Below are 23,468 nucleotides of genomic sequence, written 5' to 3'. Positions count from 1 at the left end.
CGGGGAACCAAAGCTCTTCTCTAATATAATAAACTAGAAATTTTAAAAATATCTGAGAAAATTTGTTATACTTTGCAAATAGTCACACATGCAAAAATATAAAATATTTACTACCTCTTGCTCTTTAATTCGGAGAGACTGTCCAACATCTTGTAATTCCTTCTGTTCCTTTTGTAATTTGTCTTCCTTCTCAGCCAAGAGTTTCTCTTGCTGAATAGTTACTGTATTCTTCAGTTTCAATTTACCCATTAAAGTTTTCAGATCCCCCTGTAACTTCTTGATAATTTCATTTGCCTGTAAAAGAGCTTTATATGTATATCTCTACTTAAACTAATGAAATTTAATATTCTATTATTTTTAAAAACAAACCTTAAGAAGTTCCGCCGATAATGATTTTATCGTAGCTTCAAGTTTTCCTAGTTGTACCTGATTTTTCTCACCATTCTCTTCTAAAGCCACCTGATACATATTTTTTAAAATATAAACAATTAATAGGATGTTTAAGAAAAGCATCACTTGTAAATGTGATCACCAATTTGTTTAAAAAATGTTTCAATAGACCTTTTGTTCCTGGATTGTATCAAATGCTTCTTTTGTTCTTAAAACAAGCTGGTCCTTATCCTTGATTTCCTGTTCTAAAACAGCCACTTTTGTTTGCAGCTGATTAATATGCTTTTCTTTTTCGTGGCATTCGGCATCTAGTGTAGAATTCTCTCTTCGCAAAGACAGGACTTCTTGCTTAGCCCGCTGGAGCTCCTGGAGGAAGAAAAAAAATGATGCAGTATGAAAACGAGAAGTTGGCTGTTCTGGTTATTTATAATTAAGATGTTTAAAATTAAAAAAAAGTAATAATTTTAAAGTTCTAGTTATGATTTTTTTTAAAAGATATAGAAGTCACTCTAAAGGTGTATGTAACTTAGACTTGAAATATAATTGTAAAATATATTAATATCTAATTCAGTGACAATAAGGAAAATAATCCTGATTTATGAATAAATTACTACAACTTTTAAAAACTGGTAACAAGGATTTTCCTGGAATCTTGAAATTTATACTTTAAAAAAGTCTCTTAGGTAATAAATGCCCATTATAATAGAATTTCAAAAACATAAAATAAATAAATAAAAAGCCCTATCATTCTACCATGTAAGCAGTAGTTCTCAAGCTAGTATGCATATTGATACCACCTAAGGAGCTTTAAAAACCTACTGATGCCTGGTACCATCCCCAAGAGAGTCTTATTTATATTTAGTATGAGGTATGGCCTGGGCAGGGTGTTTAAGAGCTCTGCAACGGAGTCTAAGGGTAGCCAAGGGTGATAACCATGATCCACAGTTAACATTTTGCTCTGTTTATATATACCGATTTCTAAAAAGGTGCTCATACTGTGCTGTTTTATAATTAACCTTCTTTATATATTACAAATATCTTTCCATGTCAACAAATATGTTAACACTTCTGGATTTCCTCTTGTTCACTCTTTAAAACAAAACCAAGCAAATATAACTGTTAATTAAAAACAGATCTTTAAAAATCTAGGACAGATTACTTCCCAATCAGCTAATACCAACCAAATACTGCAGTATACACAAGTCCAGGATATAGTATGACTAGATAATTTTCATTTTTAACAAAACTTTACAAAATAGTATTATGCCATAGTGGTTTTAGAAGCAAACCTTGCTATCAGACAGGCTTGAATACAAATCTAGGTTCTTTGGTGTAATCTTGGGAATTATTTAACCTCCCTAAATATCAGTTCCCTTATTTGTAAAACAGAAATAATAAACACTTCATAAATTACCCTATTACCCACTTCATAAAAACCCTACTGCAAATTGCTTAGCATAATGCCTGGCACATAGTAAATAATAAATGCAGCAATTATTTTTAGGCCACTAATGCCTAAAAGGTAAATTTAACATGATTAGGTAACAATACTCAAAGGTTTAAAAAAAGAAAAGTTCCCAGGGCAACAACATGATGGAGCTTGAGAGTATAATGCTAAGTAAAGTAAGTTAAAGAAAGATGAATACCATATGATTTCACTCATACGTGGAATTTAAGAAACAAAACAAATGAGCAAAGGAAAAAAAAGAGAAAGAGTCAAGAAACAGACTCTTAACTATTAAGAACAAACTGACGGTTACCAAAAGGGAGGTGGCTGGGGGGGATGGGTGAAATAAGGGATGGGGATTAAGGAATGTACTTGCCATGATGGGCACTGGGTGATGTACGGAAGCGCTGAATCACTATATTGTCACCTGAAGCCAATATAACACTGTATACGGCCTACACGACAATTAAAACTCTACAAAAAAGTTCCCAGGACTCATAGTTTTCATAGTCTTATGTCATAAGACTCATAGTCTTATGTAAATCTTGGAAGAAATATTTTGATTAGATTATATAAAGCCCATATAATGGAGCACACTGTTTTTAAAACGGCCAATTTCAGGGCTAAGATAAAAGAAGTCATACAGCATTATAATGACCACCCACTGTACTAGGAAGGCTACAGTATTTTACGAACTGGTATGAAAGGTAAAGGAAGCACGCAGGATGCACTAAAAACACCTATTAGGGCAGAATACTGAGGATCTGAACATGAAATCAGTCAGGCTGAGCACAAGAGACTGGTGAGATGGAGTGGGAAGCTCATAAGCTTGAGTAACACTGGTGATCTCTGTATGTAAATATGACAGACTTAACAAAATCTAAGTTTTCCGATTAATTCATGACAATAATGTATAATGTTAGGAAGGAGTCTGTCATCAGGACCAAAGCATCTGTCACTATAGCAAGATTTTCAAAATGTCTCTGTTGCCTGAAAGAACAAGGGAGTACTAAAAACAAGCAAATAAGAGGATTTCAATCCTTGCTCTTCCACTTACTGGCTATGTGACCTAGGCCAGTTACTTAACTTCTCTGTGCCTTAGTTCATCATCTGCAAAATGGGGATAATAGTACCTTCTTTAAAAGAATTGTTGTAAGAATTAAATGGGTTAATATATGTAAAGCAGTTAAACAGCACCTGTCACATAGCATGCGTTCAGTATGCCTTAGCTATTATCATTACTAATATCATCATTATTATTAGACACAACTTCATATAGTTGTCTGACACGTTAAGTAGACTGAGAGAACCAGTCCTATCAAGACTGAATATGCTGTGGGGCGTCTGGGTGGCGCAGTCGTTAAGCATCTGCCTTCGGCTCAGGGCATGATCCCGGTGTTCTGGGATCGAGCCCCACATCGGGCTCCTCTGTTGGGAGCCTGCTTCTTCCTCTCCCACTCCCCCTGCTTGTGTTCCCTCTCTCGCTGGCTGTCTCTGTCAAATAAATAAATAAAATCTTTAAAAAAAAAAAAAAAGACTGAATATGCTGAGCTATAGACACTGCGGGATATTAAAACTACACTGAAAAATCTGAAGGCTGTGTCAATGAGCTGCTCCTCAAGACCCTAACTAAAAGTGTCTAAGTTTACCTCAGTTCTGTTCTGAATTATCCCTTTTCATCAGATTTTAAATTCTCAATTTTTTTTTTTGCAATGTCTAATTACCCTAATACCACCAAGACATCCTTGCAAAGCAGAGAAACAGCCTGCCCACAAGGAATAAAGTCACCAAGTTAAAATGTTATTTTAAATTGGGGGTGGGGGGAACAAACCCAAAGTTCAATACCTCTTCAACACCAGACAGTTTTGTTTTAAGTTCTCTGATGGTCGAGTCCCCTTTATATTTCCTTTCAGTTAGGTCTTTATTAGCTGCTTCTAACTCAGATAATTTGTTTTGTAGTTGCTGGATGTTTCGTTGATGGAGGATTTCTAAATCTTTTTTCTGTTGTTCATGCTGCTGTTGGTATTGTACCTGTGCCTATTATATAATAAAAATATAGTACCAAAATTCAGAACAAAAAACACAAATACAAATACAGGAAGATTTGAAGAAAAATAAATCTTATTCTTCTATATGATTATAAAATTTCCCTGTTTTAAAGAGGATCTATTTTCAATTATGGATTTCATGAAGAAGAAAGGTCAACAAAGGCAAATTTACCATTATGATCTTCTCCTTAATTTCTGCTTCTCTTAAACCCTCATATATTTAGAAGTATAGTCTTCAAGGGAAGAATCATATATGATTAGGTTAAAAAACTGCAAAATAGTATAGTGTGAACCTATCTGTGTTAAAAAAAAAAAATCAGCAGGTACATAGGGAATTTTCAGTATTCATTTTAAATACCATTATATTATTTCAGTTTTTTACAACAGTGTATATTCTATATAATAAAAAAAAATCCTAAAATTATAAGACTGACAAGGTATTGTTCATTACTTCAGTCTTACATTTAGTAGCAACATTTTACCCATGATAAAATTTGAATACAGTTATAACTGTGTAATCCCTGGTGCCTGTCTGAATCATACCACAAGTCTATGTATGTCATTTCTACTGATGAACACTATCAAATCCTAAATACCTTTAAAAAATAAAGTGTATTTCTCTGATAATGCAAGTTATACATACTCTTAAATGCACAAGAAATTAAAAATAACCAGTAATCTTATCCCGTCACTCTAAATATTTAGAAATATTTGTAATATATTTATTTTGGGAATATTTCTACTCTTCACTGCAGGTGATTCTGATACAGGTTAAAATTTTAAAATCACTGCCTATAGGGCACCTGGGTGGCTCAGGGGGTTAAGTGTCTGACTCCTGATTTCAGCTCAGGGCATGATCTCACGGTCATGAGATTGAGCCCTGCATCAGGCTCTGCACTGGGCATGGAGCCTACTTAAGATTCCCTCTCCCTCTCCCTTTGCCCCTTCCACTACCACCCCCCTCCCCACATGCACAAGCTCTCTCTCTAAAAATAAATAAATAAAATAAATCCATTACCACTCATTACATTAGATAAAAGTGGCAAAAATGACATGATTATTTGATTAAATCCCCCAAAATCACTACATCTGACTTAGCACTCTTTGAATTAACTGTCAGGACAAAGAACAAAAGAAAACTTTCTCAGATGCAGAGCAAATATCGTTCCTAAAGATAAGATATTGTAAGTTATTTACCAAAAAAAAGAATAGAATGTGGAAAGGATTCCACTACTATTTAGCATTTTTCTGTACAAGAAAAAAAAGACATTAATCTTAAAAAAATTACCATTTTTATATATTATATATTGACCTGAAAAACCTGAGACAATCAGCTCTAAAACTATCACAAATCTGTAAATATAAGGTACAATTAATGAGTATGACATTAATGTACAACAGCAACAATCAGAAAATTATCATAGTGGTGGGACATAGATGGTCCAATTTACAGAGCAAAAAAACTGTAAAATCTCTAGGCAAAAAAATTTAATACGAACTGTTAAAAAAAAAAGAAAAAAGACAGAGGGAAATAAAAAGCAAACTATAAGCCTGTTTTTTTTTTTCAATATTTTATTTATTTATTTGACAGAGATAGAGACAGCCAGTGAGAGAGGGAGCACAAGCAGGGGGAGTGGGAGAGGAAGAAGCAGGCTCATAGTGGAGGAGCCCGATGTGGGACTCGATTCCATCATGCCGGGATCACGCCCTGAGCTGAAGGCAGACTCTTAACCGCTGTGCCACCCAGGCGCCCCTATAAGCCTGTTTTAAATAAGACCTGAATAAATGAAAAGAGATTCTCTCTACTGGGTTAGAAAATCCCAAAGATATTAGTTCTCCCCAACACTCCAGAAACAAGCTCAACTATACAAAAGAATTTAGACTATATTAAAGGATGCATTTTAAATCAGTGGAATATATGGTATTAGAACAAATGACTGACTTTTTGTCAAAAAATATCTGTATCATACTGTACTTCACAAAAACATATTCCAACAGATTAAAAATTTAAATATAACAAAAAAATATAAAAGTATTAAAAGAAAATATTGAAGGAATAGCTTTCATAACCTTGAAGTGGCAGAGGCTTTCCAAACATGAAATGAAGCTTTAAACCGTAAAAGCAGAGATGGACAGATTTGATGACATTCAAATAAAAAGAATCATATAGGGCAAAAGGCAATAGTAAGTGGTAGAAGACAACGGCCAGGAGAAAATGTTTATAATACACATAATAAAGATATACTATGCCTACTTCATACCACAGAGAAATGAAAAGGCAAGTCACACACAGAAAATATTCACAATGCATGTATCTGACAAAGGACTCATGTCCAGATCATACAAAAAATCCCTATGAATCCGTAAGTAAAATACTAATAGTATAATTTAAAAATGGGCTAGGAGTGCCTGGGTGGTTCAGCGGGTTAAGCGTCTGCCTTTGGCTCAGGTCATGAGTGCAGGGTCTTGGGATTGAGCCCCACGTCGGGCTCCTGCTCAGCGCAGTCTGCTTTTCCCCCTGCCTCTGCCACTCCCCCTGCTTGTGCTCTCTCACTCTCTCCTTCCCTCTCTTAAGTAAACAAATAAAATCTTTAACAATAAATAAATTAAAATAAAAATGGGCTAAAGATGCAAATAGGCAAGAGAATTCTTAAACTTCACGAGACTATCCAAGTGGTCAATATGCATATGAAAATGTGTGCATTTTTTTAAAATAGGTTTTCAAATTTTTAAAGAGATTTTATTTATTTGCCAGAGAGAGAGAAAGAGACAGCAAAAGCAGAGGGAGCAGGAGGCAGAGGGAGAAAAGCAGGCTCTTCACTGGGCAAGGGGGAGCCCAATGCGGGACTTGATCCCAAGACCCTGGGATCATGACCTAAGCTGAAGGCAGACGCTGAGCCACCCAGTCGTCCTGAAAATGTGTGCATTATTATGAGGTATTATACACCCTCAGAATGGCAGTGTACACTGGTATTCCACTTTAAAACAAAAACTTATCAACAACAGCCAAACTATGGAAAGAGAGCAAATATCCACCAACTGATGAATGTATAAAGAAGATGTGGAATATATACACAATGGAATACTACTCAGCCATCAAAAACAATGAAACCTTGCCATTTGTAATGATGTGGATGGAGCTAGAGTATATTATGCTAAGCGAAATAAGTCAGTTTGAGAAAGACAAATACCTCATGATTTCATTCATTTATGCAATTTACTAACAAAACAGATGAACATAGGGGAAGGGGAAAAAAAAAGAAGGAAGCAAACCATAAGAGACTCTTAATGACAGAGAACTGAAGGCTGATGGAGGGAGGTGGGTGGGGGATGGGCTAAGCAGGTGGTGGGTATTAAGGAGGACACTTGTTATGATGAGCACTGGGTGTTGTATGTAAGTGAGGAATCACTAAATTCTACTCCTGAAGCCAATATTGCACTATATGTTAACTAACTTGAATGCAAATAAAAATTTGAAAAAGGAAATAAAACAAAGACTAAACAAGAGACAAGAACACTGTATGATTATTAAGGAGATAATCCAACAAGAAGATATAAAAATTGTAGATATTTATGCACCCAACATATATTTTACACACCCAACATATATTTTATTATGGACCCAACATATCTGGGGAGCCAAATACATAAAACAGCTAATAACAAACATAAAGGAGCTAATCAGTAGTAATACAATAATAGTAAAGGACTTTAACATCCCACTTACATCAATGGACAGATCATCAAAACAGAATATCAATAAGGAAACAGCAGCTTTGAATAACACATTGACAAGACAGATTTAACAGATACATCCAAAGCATTCCATCAGAAAACAGCAAAATACACATTCTTTAGACCATAAAACAAGTCTCAGCAAATTCAGAAAGACTGAAGTCATTCCATTCTTTCTGACCACAATGCCATGAAATTAGAAATCAACCACAGGAAAAAAAAAAAAAAAAATCTGGAAAGAGCACAGATACATGGAAGCTAAATAATATGCTCCTAAACAATGAATGGGACAACCAAGAAATCAGAAAGGATATCAAAAAATATGTGCAAAAAAATGCAAATGAGCAAATGGTTCAAAATCTTTGAGAGGCAGCAAAAGCTGTTCTAAGAGGGCAGTTTATAGCAATATAGGCCTGCCTCAAGAAGCAAGAAAAATCTCAAACAACCTAACCTTTTACCTAAAGGAGCTAGACAAAAAGAATAAACAAAACCCAAAGCCAGTAGAAGAAAGGAAATAAAAATTAGAGCAAAGATAAGCTACATAGAAACAGAAGAAAAAAAAAAAAAAAACAGGACAGATCAATGAAACCAGGAGCTAGTTCTTTAAAAAGATCAACAAAATTGATAACCCTTTAGCAAGACTCATCAACAACAACAACAACAAAAGGACTCAAAATCAGAAATGGAAAAGGAGAAATAACAACCAACACCACAGAAATACAAAATATTCTTAAGAGATTATGGAAAATCATATGCCAATGAATTGGACAACCTAGAAGAAATGGATAAATTCCTAGAAGCATATAACCTCCCAAAAAAACTGAATCAGGAAGAAATAGAAAATCCGAACAGACCGATTACCAGCAACGAAATTGAATCAGTAATGGAAAATCTCCCCACAAATAAAAGTCCAAGACCAGATGGCTTCATCAGTAAAGTCAACCACAAATTTAAAGAAGAGTGAATACCTATTCTTTTCAAACTATTCCAAAAAATAGAAGAGAAAGGAAAACTTCTAAATTCTATAGGAGGCGTGTAGTACCCTGACACCAAAACCATATAAAGACACAACAAAAAAAGAGAACTACAAGCCAATAACCCTAATGCACATAGATGTAAAAACTCCCCCCCAAATAGTAGCAAACCAAATTTAAATACATTTAAAAAAATAATTCACGATGATCAAGAGGGATTTATACCTGGGTTGCCAGGATGGTTCAATATTCACAAATCAACCAATGTAATATATCAATAATAGAAAGGATAAAAACCACATGATCATTTCAATAGATGCAGAAAAAGCACCTGACAAAGTACGACATCAATTCATGATAAAAACCATCAACAATGTACATTCAGAGGGAACATACTTCAACATAATAAAGGCCATATATGAAAACCCACAGCTAATATCATCCTGAATGGGGAAAAACAGAGCTTTCCCCCTAAGATCAGGAACAACACAAGGATGTCTACTCTCACCACTTTCATTCAACATAGTACTGGAAGTCTTAGCCACAGAAATCAGACAAGAAAAAGGAATAAAGGCATCCAAATTGGTAAGGAAGAAATAAAATTTTCACTATTTGCAGATGACCTGATACTATGTATAGAAAACCCTAAAACCTCCACCAAGAATAAATGAATTCAGTAAGATCACAGTATACAAAATCTATGTACAGAAATCCACTGCATTTCTATACACTAATAATGAAGCAACAGAAAGAGAAATTAAGAAAATAATCCCATTTATAATTGCACCAAAAATAAGATACCTAGGAATAAATTTAACCAAGGAGGTAAAAGACCTATACTCTGAAAACTATAAAACAATGATGAAAGAAACTGAAACTGATAGAAACAAATGGAAAGATATTCCATGCTCATGGACTAAAAGAACAAATACTGTTAAAATGTTCACATTACTCAAAGAAATCTACACTTTTAATGTAATCCCTATTAAGTACCAACAGCATTTTTCACAGAACTAGAATAAATAATCCTAAAATTTGTATAAAGCCACAAAAGACCCCAAATAGCCAAAACAATCTAGAAGAAAAAAACAATGCTGGAGGTATCATAATTCCGGACTTCAAGTTATATTACAAAGCTGTAGCAATCAAAACAGTATGGTATTGGCACAAAAATAGACAAAGAGATCAAGACAACAGGACAGAAAGCCCAGAAACAAACCCACGATTATGTGGTCAATTAATCTTTGAGAAAAGAGGCAGTAATAGGCAATGGGAAAAAGACAGTCTCTTCAACAAATGGTATTGGGAAAACTGGAAAGGTACAGGCAAAAGGAGGAAACTGGACCACTTTCTTATGCCATACACAAAGATAAATTCAAAATGGATTAAAGTCCTAAATGTGAGACCTGAGACCATAAAAGTCCTAGGAGAGAGCACAGGCAGTAATTTCTCTGACATTGGCCATAGCAACATTCTTCTAGATATATCTCCTGAGGCAAGGTACACAAAAGCAAAAATAAACTATTGGGACTACATCAAAATAAAAAGCTTCTGCACAGTGAAGGGAACAATTAACAAAATTAAAAGGCAGCCTACTGAATATGAGAAGACATTTTCAAAGGACATATCTGAAAAAGGGCTAGCATCCAAAATATATAAAGAACTGATACAACTCAACGCCAATAAAACAAATAATCCAATGAAAAAAATTGACAGAAGACATGAACAGTCATTTCTTCAAAGAAGACAATACAGATGGCCTACAGACAAATGAAAAGATGCTCAATATCTTCATCATGGATATGCAAATCAAAAGTACAATGAGATATCATCTCACACCTGTCAGAATGGTTACAATCAAAAACACAAGAAACAAGAGTTAGTGAGGATGTGGAGAAAAAGAAACCCTCATGTGCCTCATGTAACTGGTGCAGCTGCTGCAAAACAGTATGGAGGTTCCTCAAAAAATTAAAAATAGAAGGGCACCAGGGCGGTTCAGTCGGTTACGTGTCTGCCTTCAGCTCAGGTCATGATCCCAGCTTCCTGGGATCAAGACCCACATCAGTCTCCTAGCAGGGAGTCTGCTTCTCCCTCTCTCTCTGCCGCTCTCCCTGCTCATTCTCATTCTCTCTCTCTCTCTCAAATAATCTTTTTTTTTTAATTAAAAATAGAACTACCCATAAGGGCTCCTGGCTGGCTCAGTCAGAAAAACATGTGACTCTTGATCTCAGGGTCCTGGGTTCAAGCCCCAGATTGGGTGTAGAGATTACCAAAGAAAATAAAGTTAAAACAAAATAGAACTACCCTACCGTCTAGTAATCACAATACTGGGTATTTACACAAAGACTACAAAAACACTAATTTGAAAAGATATATGCACTATATTTATTGCAGCTTTTTTTTACAATAGCCAAATTATGGAAGCCGCCCAAGAGTCTACTGATAGATGGATGGATAAAGAAGATGTGGGGTGTTTGTGTGTGTATATATATATTCCACTATATATATATATAATATATTCCATTATATTTTATATTCCATTATATTCCTTTTATATTTTATATATTCAGATATATATAAAATAGAATACTATTCAGCCATAAAAAAGCATGAAATCTTTCCATTTCCAACAACACAGATGGAGCTAGAGTATAATGCTAAGCAAAATAAGTCAATCAGAGAAAGACAAATACCATATGATTTCACTCATATGTGGAATTTCAGAAAAAAAAATGGACAAAAGAAAAAAAATAGACAAACCAAGAAAGAGACTCTTAATTATAGAGAACAAACTGATGGTTATCTGAGCAGGGGGGTAGGGTGGGGGGAATAGGTAAAACAAGTGATGGAGATTAAAGAGTACACTTATCATGATGAACACTCAGTAATGTATATTATTGGGTTTTTTTTGTTTTTTTGGTTTTTTTTTTAAAGATTTTATTTATTTATTTGACAGAGAGAGAGACAGCCAGTGAGAGAGGGAACACAAGCAGGGGGAGTGGGAGAGGAAGAAGCAGGCTCATAGCGGAGGAGCCTGATGTGGGGCTCGATCCCATAACGCCAGGATCACGCCCTGAGCCGAAGGCAGACTCTTAACCGCTGTGCCACCCAGGTGCCCCTATTATTATTAAATTATTACATCATACACCTGAAACTAATATAATGCTGTATGTTAACTATACTGGACTTAAAAACTTAATAAAAATGAAAAAAAAATGGGGAAATAAGTACTGTCATACACTATCTTTTAGATTTGATACAGCCTTTCTTGCTAGCAAATTTGCAATATCCATTAGTATCTTATACAGGTATATTGCAATCTCACTTCTAGGAACAAAGAATGTTCACTGTAGTATTATTTGCATCAGCCAAAATGCTGAAGCATTTAAACATCCATCAGTTGGGTAAGTAGTTAATTTATGTTATACCCATATAATGAATACTATGCAGCCACTAAAAAGGAATATCTGAACTGATAAGGAATGACCTATGATCTTATGTTAGGTGAAAAAAATTACAATCAATATATACTGTAGGACCTAATTAGCATAGAATACAAACAAAACCCACTATGTGTGTATAAATAGATAATTCACATATTTCTAAATTTATAAATATAAACAAATATTTATAAAGGACACATTATTTACATATAAATAGAAAAGTCTGAAAAAACACATATCAAAATGTTTATAATTTACCTCTGGGTAATAAGACTTTTAATGAGCAACTTAATTTTTTTTATATAATTCTGTAATGGTTGAATATATTAAAGGAAGCATATATTGCTTTTATAATTAACAAAATGACTAACAGCAGCAACAAAATAATAATGTCCATACCTGCAAGGCCTTTTCTTTCTCATTTGTCAGTTCCTGGGAATGTTTATTTGACAATGCAGCTGTGTGTGATGCCCATTCATTCTGCAACTTATCTAATTCTTGCATTTTTTCTGATAATGTCTGTATTATAATTCAATACAAAATATTAAGACAGTTTTGTGAATGTCATTAGCTTAGAAATTGGTAATATTTACAAAGGCTATTAAAGAAAAGGAATCACAGCTTTCCAAAATATACCCAAAGCCTTTTCCTACCCAGATTTTTTTTTTAATTTGAGGAAATCAAGATTAGAATAAAAGAATTTTAGAGCTAACATGGCCCAGAAGTCAAGCTTAACTATCTTTAACCTTTTAGTTAAACCTGGCTCTTCACCACCCAATCCTCTCCTCTGACATTAAGAAATAAAGCAACCCAGGGTAGAGCAAGTCAGTTATATGGAGTGGTTCGCTTATACACATCAAACCTAGTAACATAGGTTACCTAGATGGGCTATGTTATGCCGACAATTTCCGCCTGAAGCCAGGCCACTTATCAGATACTTTGGTCCTCAGTTTCAAGGGCTAAGGGCAAAAAGGTAGTACCTATGACTGAAATGATAATAAGCTTATCAGAATAAGCCATAACACAAGTAAGGAAGGAAAAGGTTTAGAAGATATGAACTGAAACATCATTTTAGACAAGAGGAGTGAGGTGAATAAAAGAGTAAAGAACTAACATGTGACCGGTACTATATATTATCTAACGAAGACCTGGAAGGAATGTGTCATATATTGAAGGTAACAGAAATGTTTGGATGGAAAACAGAGAAAGCATAAGATTAAGATAATTTACTGGTAGGGGAAAGGTGGCAAAAAGGAGAAGGAATTCAAAGGTTACATGCTTTAAAAAGTAATACACAAAATCCTGGATAAGAGAAGAAATTCAGAGCCAATGTTTGGAGGACTCACAAAGACAAAATGAAATCTGAATTACCTTTTGCGTGAAGTTCAGTTGCCTAGTAACATCATCTAGTGATTGCATCAATGATAATTTTTCTTCCTATTTATAAAAATAAAATTACACAGTTTACAACTTAATCATCTGTAGCTATGCTACTCAAAGTATAGCAAAGTATAGCATCAGCACCACCCTGAGAGTTTGTTAAAAACGCAGAATTTTAGGTTCCACTTCAGACGTTCTTATTCAATCAGAATGGGGAAGATCTTTAGAGGATTTGCATACCATTAAAATTTGAGATGCACTAATCTATAGCATTTGGCTAACAAGATTTTCTGAAAACTGGGGCGCCTGGGTGGCACAGCGGTTAAGCGTCTGCCTTCGGCTCAGGGCGTGATCCCGGTGTTATGGGATAGAGCCCCACATCAGGCTCCTACGCTATGAGCCTGCTTCTTTCTCTCCCACTCCCCTTGCTTGTGCTCCCTCTCTCGCTGGCTGTCTCTATCTCTGTCGAATGAATAAATAAATAAAATTTAAAAAAAAAAAAAAAAAGATTTTCTGAAAACTATGAAGAGGCATCCTAATGTTGTTTTCTTGCTCCATATACCTTATAAAATTATAGAGCACTTTGTAATTCTCAAGACAGTCATATCTTTTTCTTCATTTGAAACAGGTATAATAGGGTAGTAGATATTTCCATACTTATCTACCAGGTGATGAAACCATGATACGAACAGTTTAAGTGACCTACCCCAGATTACAGAAAATTAATAAAAAATCATAGGACCTACTTTTTAAATTTTTGGCCCAGTTCTACCCTCACCGTATCTTGATTAAATGAAAAAAACCAATAAAGTAAAAATAAATTCCTAACATATAAAAACTTACTAGACATCTTTAAAAATATTCTGAAAACAAAAACTAGTAGCACTATATATAGCTCTTCAGTGACTTATCAGAGACTTCCGGTACTTATTTTTAAAAGAATAACTTAAATTTATATCTTACCTTGCTACATTTCAAACAGCCGGCTAAAAACTTCTTTATTTCCACATCATTTCCAGGTAAAAGTTTTAGTGACAGGTGTGTAAGATGCTTAAAAGGATTTGTCTCTACCACATTTAAAAAGGCAGGTGAGTTATCCAAAACAGGTGCTGGAGAAACTAACTGCAGCAAAAACCTTTGAAAAGAAAGTGTCACAATATAATAACACTTAGGAGTACTGAAATTCTCCCACTGAATCATAAACTCCAGTGAATCATCGATGATTAGAAGCATTGGGAAAGGGGGCATATTGGAATCATAGGGGCCAATATGAAAGGACTCCCGATGGTAAAACTGGATAAATAGTAAAATGGGATAACTGAGCAAGAAACAGAAAAAGGATTCATTGAAATACAGTGAATATACAAATGTCCATGAGTTCACAATGAAAGACAAAGTAGAAAAATAAAAACAAACCAAAAACTCACTGAAAGCACAAAAGAAACTAGAGTAACAACTCTTTAAAAATTGACAATTTAAAAGAATTAAGCATTTATCCTCTCCAGCGTACTCAAATAGCCCAAACTGATGAAGAAAAATTCTTCTTTATAAAAGAATTACACCTAATAATTATAAAAAGAATGATAGAATTAGAAATGCATAACTTTATAGTTTCTAACAAAATAATTGATTCAAACAACAATCATCAATTGATGAAGCCAACAGATAAAAGGTTAGTGAACTATATAATGAAAGGATCAAGCTTTATGTCACACAAACATGAACATACACATACAAACACAAAATCTTATTCCTCTTATCCAAGGTCGTTATAAAATCATATACTTGATGCTGTTAAATATTTCAGTTATAATGACTCTGTCAAGACATGAAAAATTAAGGGTTGAATATTCTGATTTTAACCATGATTCCTTAAAATTTGATATTCAATAGACCTATACCCAGCTAAAAATAGGAGTACTTATAACACATAGAAAATATTTTGCCATCAATTTGTGTTACAAAGAAGAGTTTGTCTTGAGAGAACTGTAAACGTAGTGCTCGCATGAGACTCACCTTGGAATTTCTTTGGCATGTTCTTGAGTACACTGCTGAAGAAGATCTATAAATTTCTGTGGGAAAGCTAAGAAGTCTACCAGAAGGCCTTGCTGGAATTTTAAACTATACAGAAGAAAAGAGATTTTTTAAAAAATTTAATTACTATCTTTAATTATAATTAAAACCCTAAAATATTCTTTTTTTTTTAATTTACCAAATACCCATTATAAAGAACAAGAGAACTTCATTTTTACAGAATTTATTCAATGGGAGGGAAAAGGTCAGTATATTTAGTTAAAGCTCCAAATTTGAGCTGTTTTAAGCAGAATTCTGATAAGCTATGAAATATTTACTTTCAAAAATATCCTGAATAATTATAGTATAAGCAGTCCAGTGTTCTCAAAATATCTAAATGTTCCTAAGAGGCTACGTTTCAAAGAGAATAGTACCAATACATTACTAAAACTTATTTCCTAGATTAAATACAAAAACAGAAAAATAAATTTAGTTACCTCTGAAAATCCTCCTCAGATATAACAAGGTTATACAGAAAAAATGGATCACTATCATCAGTCAGACGGATAACTAAATCCTAAAAGAAAGATTGTTATTTTTTAATGTTTTCAATAGATCAGGCTTTTAGAGTAATTTCTTCCTTCTTAGAAGTGAAACTATCCAATAACAACAATGTATCACCAATATACTTCAGATGACTTTGTTTTCTGGTGCAGCTGGGTTTTCATTAGTCTTTAAGAGACTTAAACACGGGTAGATATTCTGCTCCTTCACAGCCATGTGGGGGTCTATAAAAACTAATTAAATGCTAAGAGTTGAAAGCTGAGGAATACCATCCTATTAGAGGCTTGGGAAAATTGAGACCCAGTCCTTGCTACACTATACCATGATAAAAATATTCTACCACTGACCACATCATATTCAATTATATTTTCAGTTGTCCACAAGTTAATTGTCTGATATTTCAAAAGTGGCAATACATCAGCTGAAATGACAAGCCATCATGTATCCTAGAAAAGGAGCATTTGTCTTTTGGGCAGGAGACAGGGGTATCAAGTAACGCGTTGCCAGGGCTTCTTCCTAAGGGCCTATTCTCTCCTACTCCAGGTGGCCGGTGACATGGAACCCCATCTGTTTTCAGTTTCACATGAAGTGAATATCTTTCATAAAGATCACTTTCTACATAAATTTGCAGTATGGCAGAACATCATAGCAGCTAAAGGTGACAAAGAAGTAAGTACACAGAAATTATGTACTCTAGAGAACACTGATGTAAAGAAAACAGGCATAGTAACAAGATGATGGAGGTCTAATGAAGAACTAATCAGCATTCAGTTAAGAATGAGCTTCCACTTTGAAGTAAAATCTACTCGTGGCTATCTACAAAAATCTAAACCACTTACAGGCAGAGCTAGAAAATGAAGAGGTGCAGCAGGCCTAAAGAATAACATGTAAGAAATATATAATCTCTACACCAGAAAATTAGCAATTTAGGTATTTGCTCTGCTTCAGAATGTCCTGATCTTAAAGGAGCTTCTACTGAAGTCCTTCTTGAAATTCACCCCAAAATGCTGTAAAAAACTGAAGCTACTACTAATACCACGAGGTCCTTGAATATCATGTTTAGGGAAAGCTATGACAGAGAAAACAGATGCTTTATTTCTTAGTCATCTTGTCTGTATCCATATCACTGCTAATGACTCATACTTTAGAAAATCATATAGGACTGATGCTCTAAATGCTTCCCTTCAAAAGGCAAAGATTCAAAAATATCTCACTGCAATGCTTCAACTCATTCTATCTTCATATGTACAACATGAAATGCCAATTCTACAGGGTAGCAACATATATTCTAGCAACTTATAAGTGCATTGTGCAAACCTAACCCCCAAGTCTCCCAATCCGCAATCCTTCCTTTATGCTTTAGAAACAGATGGTGTAAGGGAACCTGGGTGGCTCAGTCAGTGGGGCATCCGACTCTTGATTTTGGCTCAGGTCATGATTTCAGGGTCGTGAGATCAAGCCCTGAGTCCGGTATGCTCAGCGAGGAGTTTGCTTGAGACTCTCTCTCTCTCTCTCTCTCTCCCTCTGCCCATTCCCGCACACGCACACTCCCCACCCTCGATAAATAAATGAAATCTTAAAAAAAAAAAAAAAAAGAAAGAAAGAAATACATGGTACAATAATCTCTCAGTCGTTGTCTTAGAAGATTCTACCACCTCAGATTTGCAAGTTACAAACTGGCACTAAATAAAAAGGAAGTTGGTGTAACAAAAGATCTCACATTCTTAAAGAACAAAAATAATTATAATGTATAGAAATTACATTTCCAAAAAAAAAGAGAAAATATTTCAAAAGAAATACCAACCTTTCTGTGAACTGGATTGGAAACTGATTGTAGTTCAATGCTCACTCTAACACTTACTCTCCTGTACGAAAAGACATACCCAATTGTCAGAAACATTTGTATGGAATGAGTTAGCACTGTCATTTGCATTAACTGAAGTTTTCAGTCTTAAGCTGCAGGACCTTCCACAGATGTTCCCTCAGTTATGAACAGATATTTGGGAAGCATACCGGATTTGAAGTTCTTGTTATTCCACTAGTAAATAATCAGGTTTTTAGCCAGAGATTATATTTTTCTCTCCTGTAAATTGGGACTGTTGTGAGAATTAAATGAGATAAATGATGTGGAATTCCCATTACTAGCCTGGAATATAACTTACTGCCCAGATTCTAAATAGCATCTACTAAAAGCCAAGCAAACCTTCAATTCAGTAACAACTCACCACATTAAAAAAAATTACCAATTCAAATGATCAAATTGATTTATGAGATTCCATTTGAAAAACTTCAAATGTGAAGCAGTACTGGAATCATGGAATGTTTACAATCCAGGAAGTAAGACAACACATTCCCCTCCCTTATGCGTACACAAAACCCACCAATTACATCTGCTCAGTGTAGTCCCTAGGCAATACATCCACTGAAGTACGTCAACAGTTTATTATCCACCTTATCTTAGAGTGACTCTAAACTCCAAAACAAACCATAGCTTTCCACATTCCCTACTGCATCCTAGAATTCTGTATCAGAGGCATATAAATCAAGGTGCTCATACCATTAATCAAACTGAGCAAAGATGTTTAAATGATCAAGGAAATAAAGGGAAAAATTGGTGAAAAAAACATCTCCGCACAGAAGTTCTATATTCTGCCAGAATTAAATAACAATGGCTTTTCCCTGATATGTAGAAAAAAGTGAACAAATAGAATTTAATTTTAAGCTATTTTTCCAAAGATGTGTTTTAAATTTTTCCCACTTTCTGCTACTTATCTATTACAGAAGTAAAAAGTATAGACCTAGCAACTGAGTGTTGACGGAAAAACTCGATAATAGTTGACCAAGGCCAGATTCAATTGTCCAGATTTTTTTATGGTCCAACTTACAATTTTTATTTTGGCTTAAAATGTCATTTTAGGGGCGCCTGGGTGGCACAGCGGTTAAGCGTCTGCCTTCGGCTCAGGGCGTGATCCTGGCGTTATGGGATCGAGCCCCACATCAGGCTCCTCTGCTATGAGCCTGCTTCTTCCTCTCCCACTCCCCCTACTTGTGTTCCCTCTCTCGCTGGCTGTCTCTATCTCTGTCAAATAAATAAATAAAATCTTTAAAAAAAAATGTCATTTTAGTTAAATTTCCTATTGAACATATGATTGGATGCTAAATCTTAGTATGATGAAGTTACCATAAGGTTACCATAACTTCTGTTATCTGAAAAGGAACCAACAGCCCTGGCAAATACCACAGATAGGAAGAATTGTTTTTAGAACAAGATAATGTTTTATTTCTACTTTTCTATTATCTAGAGCAATATATGTGAAACAGATTAGATTTCTACCCTAATTCTACTTAAATTAAGTACTCTTGGGATGCCTGGGTGGCACAGTCAGTTAAGTGTCTGCCTTTGGCCCAGGTCATGATCCCAGAGTCCTGGGATCGAGTTCCGCATCAGGCTCCTTGCTCAGCAGGGAGTATGCCTCTCCCTCTGTCTGCCGCTCCCCCACCTGTGCGTGCTCAAGCTCTCTCTGGCAAATAAATAAAATCTTAAAAAAAAAAAATTAAGTATTTTTTTGGGGAAAAAACTTTCGATTTCCTAATTTGTAAGATAAGTGAATTGAGTTAGGTTGAAGGTGAAGACCTTTTCAGTTCTACATTGTCATTATGTTTGGTTTTTGTCTTGAAGTTTTTTCTAAAACATACTGCCAAAGATGTGACACTGCAGTAGATAACTTTTTATGGTGACATACACTTTCAAAAGTCCTGTCATACTTCATAAATTTGTTTAAAAAAAATCAAGAAGTCAGTTAGCAAAGTATTCTTTAGATAAGCACTGGAAGAATCACACTAATATAATTTAAGAGCCATATAATGATATTGTTGCATATATTCCAAATGTCTATAAGGCATTAGTTTTGGTAGAAAAAGGGAAGAGGAAAGGCCCACAGATTAAACCTCTCCCTTCTGCCCCCAAAGTATATTGTAGAAAACCCTGAGCTTTCAGAAAATATAGTATCTGAAATCACAACCTTATTTTCTCCATTATAATGGTTGTCAGAGGAACAATATAAAACAAATCAATAGAAACTCATAAAAAATGCCATTTCTCAAAATAAATGTCATACTCTGAACAATGCATAAATTCACATAACACCCTACCAGTTGTTAGATTTGGCATTAGCAGAACTGGATTCTAGCCCATCTCTGCCACCTAGAAGCTGTGACCTGAACCTTTCAATTCAAACAAATAAAAGCTACTCTAAGCCAGGTAGTATGCTAGATGCTAGGGATACAAACAGATATAAACATGGTCCATGTCCTCAAATCAGATTAAATGACTCTATCCAGACTTGCTTCTGATTGTATTTTAGTACTTCAAGAGAAGGGAAGGGTTACTAACACTGAGCACCTACACTACTGAGTACCTACCAGGTGCTTTACATATCTTATTTAACAACAGTCTTAACTAAGTAAATAGTTACATCTGTCTTACAAAGGAAGAACCTAAAGTGCACAGTTACAAACTTGGTTAAAGTCACCTTACAGAGGCCAAATTAGAACCCAGACCTTTCACCTACGTTATACTATCTAATAAATGAATAAGGGCAATTAATTTCAACTTGGGCAACTTTGAAAATGTCCTTAAAGTGAAGGAATTTAAGACAAAACCTTGAAGATTATGAAAGAAAAAGCATTTGAGGCAGGGAGAAGAGCAGGAATAAAGGTATGGTATTGAAAGAATATCAGGTACATTCAAGGGATTAGTGTGACTACTATATGGGGAGAAGAACTTATAAAACAAAAATGAAAAAGGAGGTTGGTGTCAAACCATGGGGTTCAAACTTCTGCATTACTTCCCTCCAGAGTTCTCTGAGTTATCTTCCACTGAAGTTCCTTCTTCTTCATGACTCTAGTACACTGATGTCACTTCATGAATTAATCACTTTAATAATAAGTATTTAGTGAACGCTTACTATGCTTCAAGCACTGTTCTAAGCACTTTGTATGTATTAACTCATTTCATGCTCCTAATAATCCCATGAGGCAGGTACTTTTATCATCATTAAAGATGAGACACAAAGAAAAAAACGATTGTACAAAAATCAGTAAGTGACAGAAATGGGATTTAAACCCAGACAATCTGGCTCCGGAGCCTGAACCCAACCTGTGCTATGCCGCCTCTCCAAAGAAGAACTTTTTGTGTCCCCTATTAATAGCGTGAGATCCTTGAGGCACAGAATGAAAATTGTTGTTGTTGTTGTTGTCGGGATGTAAGGGAGTAGAGAGGAAGCTAGACAATCTCAGCATGTAGGACAATTCCTGGTACATGGTATGTATTCATTAAGTATCTGCTGAGCTGAACTGGCCTTGAATATTTAAAGTCTGGACTGCTTTCCCTATGGGTCAGGCGCCAGCAAATTTTCTGGAAAGGGCCAGACAGTAAATACTTAGGCTTTGCAGGCCATAAGGTCTCTGTCACAATTATTCATGTTTGCCCTTATGGCACAAAAGCAGCTAGACAATTCTTAAATGAGAATGGTTGTGTTCCAATAAAACTTCATTTAAAAAAACGAGCAGAAGGCCACCTGGCCCATGAGCTCGTTTGCTGATCCCTGCTACAGGTGATGGAAATATATCAATGGTTTCTAAACAAGAGGAGTAAAAAGGTTGACAATGCATTTTAAGAAGATAACTGTGATGACAATATAATGAAATGGAGAGAAACTAGGAGTTCCAATACTGGAATCAGAAATGATGCTCCCCCCTTATATTTCCATAATTATTCTAGAACAGTACATCCAACAGAGATACAATGGAGGCCACAACTATGAGCCAAATATGTGATTTTAAGTTTTCTAGAAACCACGTTAAAAAAAATTAAAAGGAACAGGCAAATTAATTGTAATATTTTCTTGAATATATCCAATATGTTAAATACAAACATTTCCAATGCTTATGATATACAGAATATATTTAATAACGTTATATTAAAATAATTTATATCCAATATATCCAAAATAGTGTCATCTTTACAATCAACATAAAAATTGAGATATTTTGCCTACTTTTTCAAAGTAAGTCTTCAAAACTCAACGCACATTTCACTCTTACCACACATCAATTCGGATTAGCTCCATTTCGAAAGTCCAATAACCATATGTGACTCTCATACTGGACAACACAAAAGAATGACTAACTCAAATATCCTACAGTATCTCCACATGAAGCTACTAGTTGTGGTATAGGATATACCTGGCTTGCGGATTGATGTTAGACCTAATTCTGAACTATATACTAGCTTCACATTACCCAATAAAGCAATGTCTTCATTTCTAACGTCACATTTCCACACTATTTAGTTTACACATTTTCTGACTTGATCCTCATATCATGTATGTAAGCACCTTATGTCAGCTTTACAAATGAGGAAACGAGGTTGAGAGAAGAGTCAGCTATTGAGCGGCGGAACGGAGACAAAATTGAAATCTCCTGACTTCTAATCAAATCTGTTAAGCCCCAACAGCACCACCACCTTTGTCAATGTGGTAATTTCGCGTTTATCTGTGAGACTGGCCTTTATTTCCTCCTCCACCGGGCTGTAAACCACGAAAACAAGGACTGTTCTTCCTGACCACTATATCCCCAGTACCCAGCAAGGTGTTTTGCCAATAAGCAGTGTTTGTTAAATGAATGAATGAAATTTATCATTTCTTCTACTGTTTTTAGTCGATTAAACGTAACTTATTTTTAGTAACTAATGTAAAGAAAAGGCACTACACCATAAAACCTTTTTTAAGCTGAAACTTACATTTACTTCCAATATAATTCAAAGAAGAGCGAAAAAAGGGCGGGGAGCCAAGGCCAGAGTTCTAGCGCCGGCCCCGCCGTGAACTTGTTGTGAGCTCTCGTGCAAATTATTTCACTTCTCCGGACAAAATTAACTTTGTCAAAAAGAAAGAGTAGGACTATAATCTTTCGTGATTCCGTTCAGCGCTAAGTTTGTTTTCTTTTGAAATTAACTTGACGCGGGTCAGCTTCCCATTTCCTCATACTCTCCCTTCTGTTCCCTCCGTAACCGCCAACTTGGTGAGAGAGGTAATATTTGGTTCCAAGTGAGACTCTCTCCGCGTCCCGGGACACCCGTAACACACCCAGCCGCAAGCAGGTGTCCACTGGCCAGAGCCGCCATCTTCCTCCCTCCTTCCCGCCCCCCGCCTTGGCCGGACCCCAACCGCCACCCGCGGGCACGGGGTAACGCGGAACCGCACCTCTCCTCGCAGTCTTTGCATTTCACCTGCAGCGGGACTAGCTCCTGGAACAGAACCTGGCTCATGTTGGTCCGCTGCCCCTGCCAGTAGGCGGAAAAGTCCAGCAGGCCCGGCCCACGGAACTAGCCTGAAGGAGTCCGGGTCCTGCTAAAATTTGAGTTTGGCGCTCGGCTTCCGCTGAGGAGGCGGGGAAACAGAAACAGTGGGAAGGC

The 23,468-nt window shown here is 35.5% G+C and overlaps 1 protein-coding gene across 1 annotated transcript in view; it reads right to left on the bottom strand.

Moving 5' to 3' along the window:
* SASS6 (SAS-6 centriolar assembly protein) overlaps nt 1-23,390 on the bottom strand; it is a 49,054-nt gene extending 25,664 nt beyond the window's left edge. Inside the window, exons 1-11 of the mRNA XM_008697661.2 lie at nt 23,257-23,390; nt 17,799-17,859; nt 15,928-16,007; nt 15,434-15,538; nt 14,381-14,552; nt 13,409-13,474; nt 12,437-12,556; nt 3,683-3,874; nt 562-756; nt 370-459; nt 115-294 (exon numbers count right to left, since the gene is read on the bottom strand). Coding sequence (XP_008695883.1) covers nt 115-294; nt 370-459; nt 562-756; nt 3,683-3,874; nt 12,437-12,556; nt 13,409-13,474; nt 14,381-14,552; nt 15,434-15,538; nt 15,928-16,007; nt 17,799-17,859; nt 23,257-23,321 — 1,326 coding nt within the window. The 5' untranslated portion in view covers nt 23,322-23,390. The remainder of the gene's footprint in view (nt 1-114; nt 295-369; nt 460-561; nt 757-3,682; nt 3,875-12,436; nt 12,557-13,408; nt 13,475-14,380; nt 14,553-15,433; nt 15,539-15,927; nt 16,008-17,798; nt 17,860-23,256) is intronic.
* Between the last annotated feature and the right edge of the window lie 78 nt (nt 23,391-23,468).

The sequence above is a fragment of the Ursus maritimus genome, unplaced genomic scaffold (genome assembly GCF_017311325.1).
Source record: "Ursus maritimus isolate PB19 unplaced genomic scaffold, ASM1731132v1 scaffold_12, whole genome shotgun sequence".
Lineage (NCBI taxonomy): Eukaryota > Metazoa > Chordata > Mammalia > Carnivora > Ursidae > Ursus > Ursus maritimus.
This window is presented reverse-complemented; position numbering and strand designations above follow the sequence as displayed.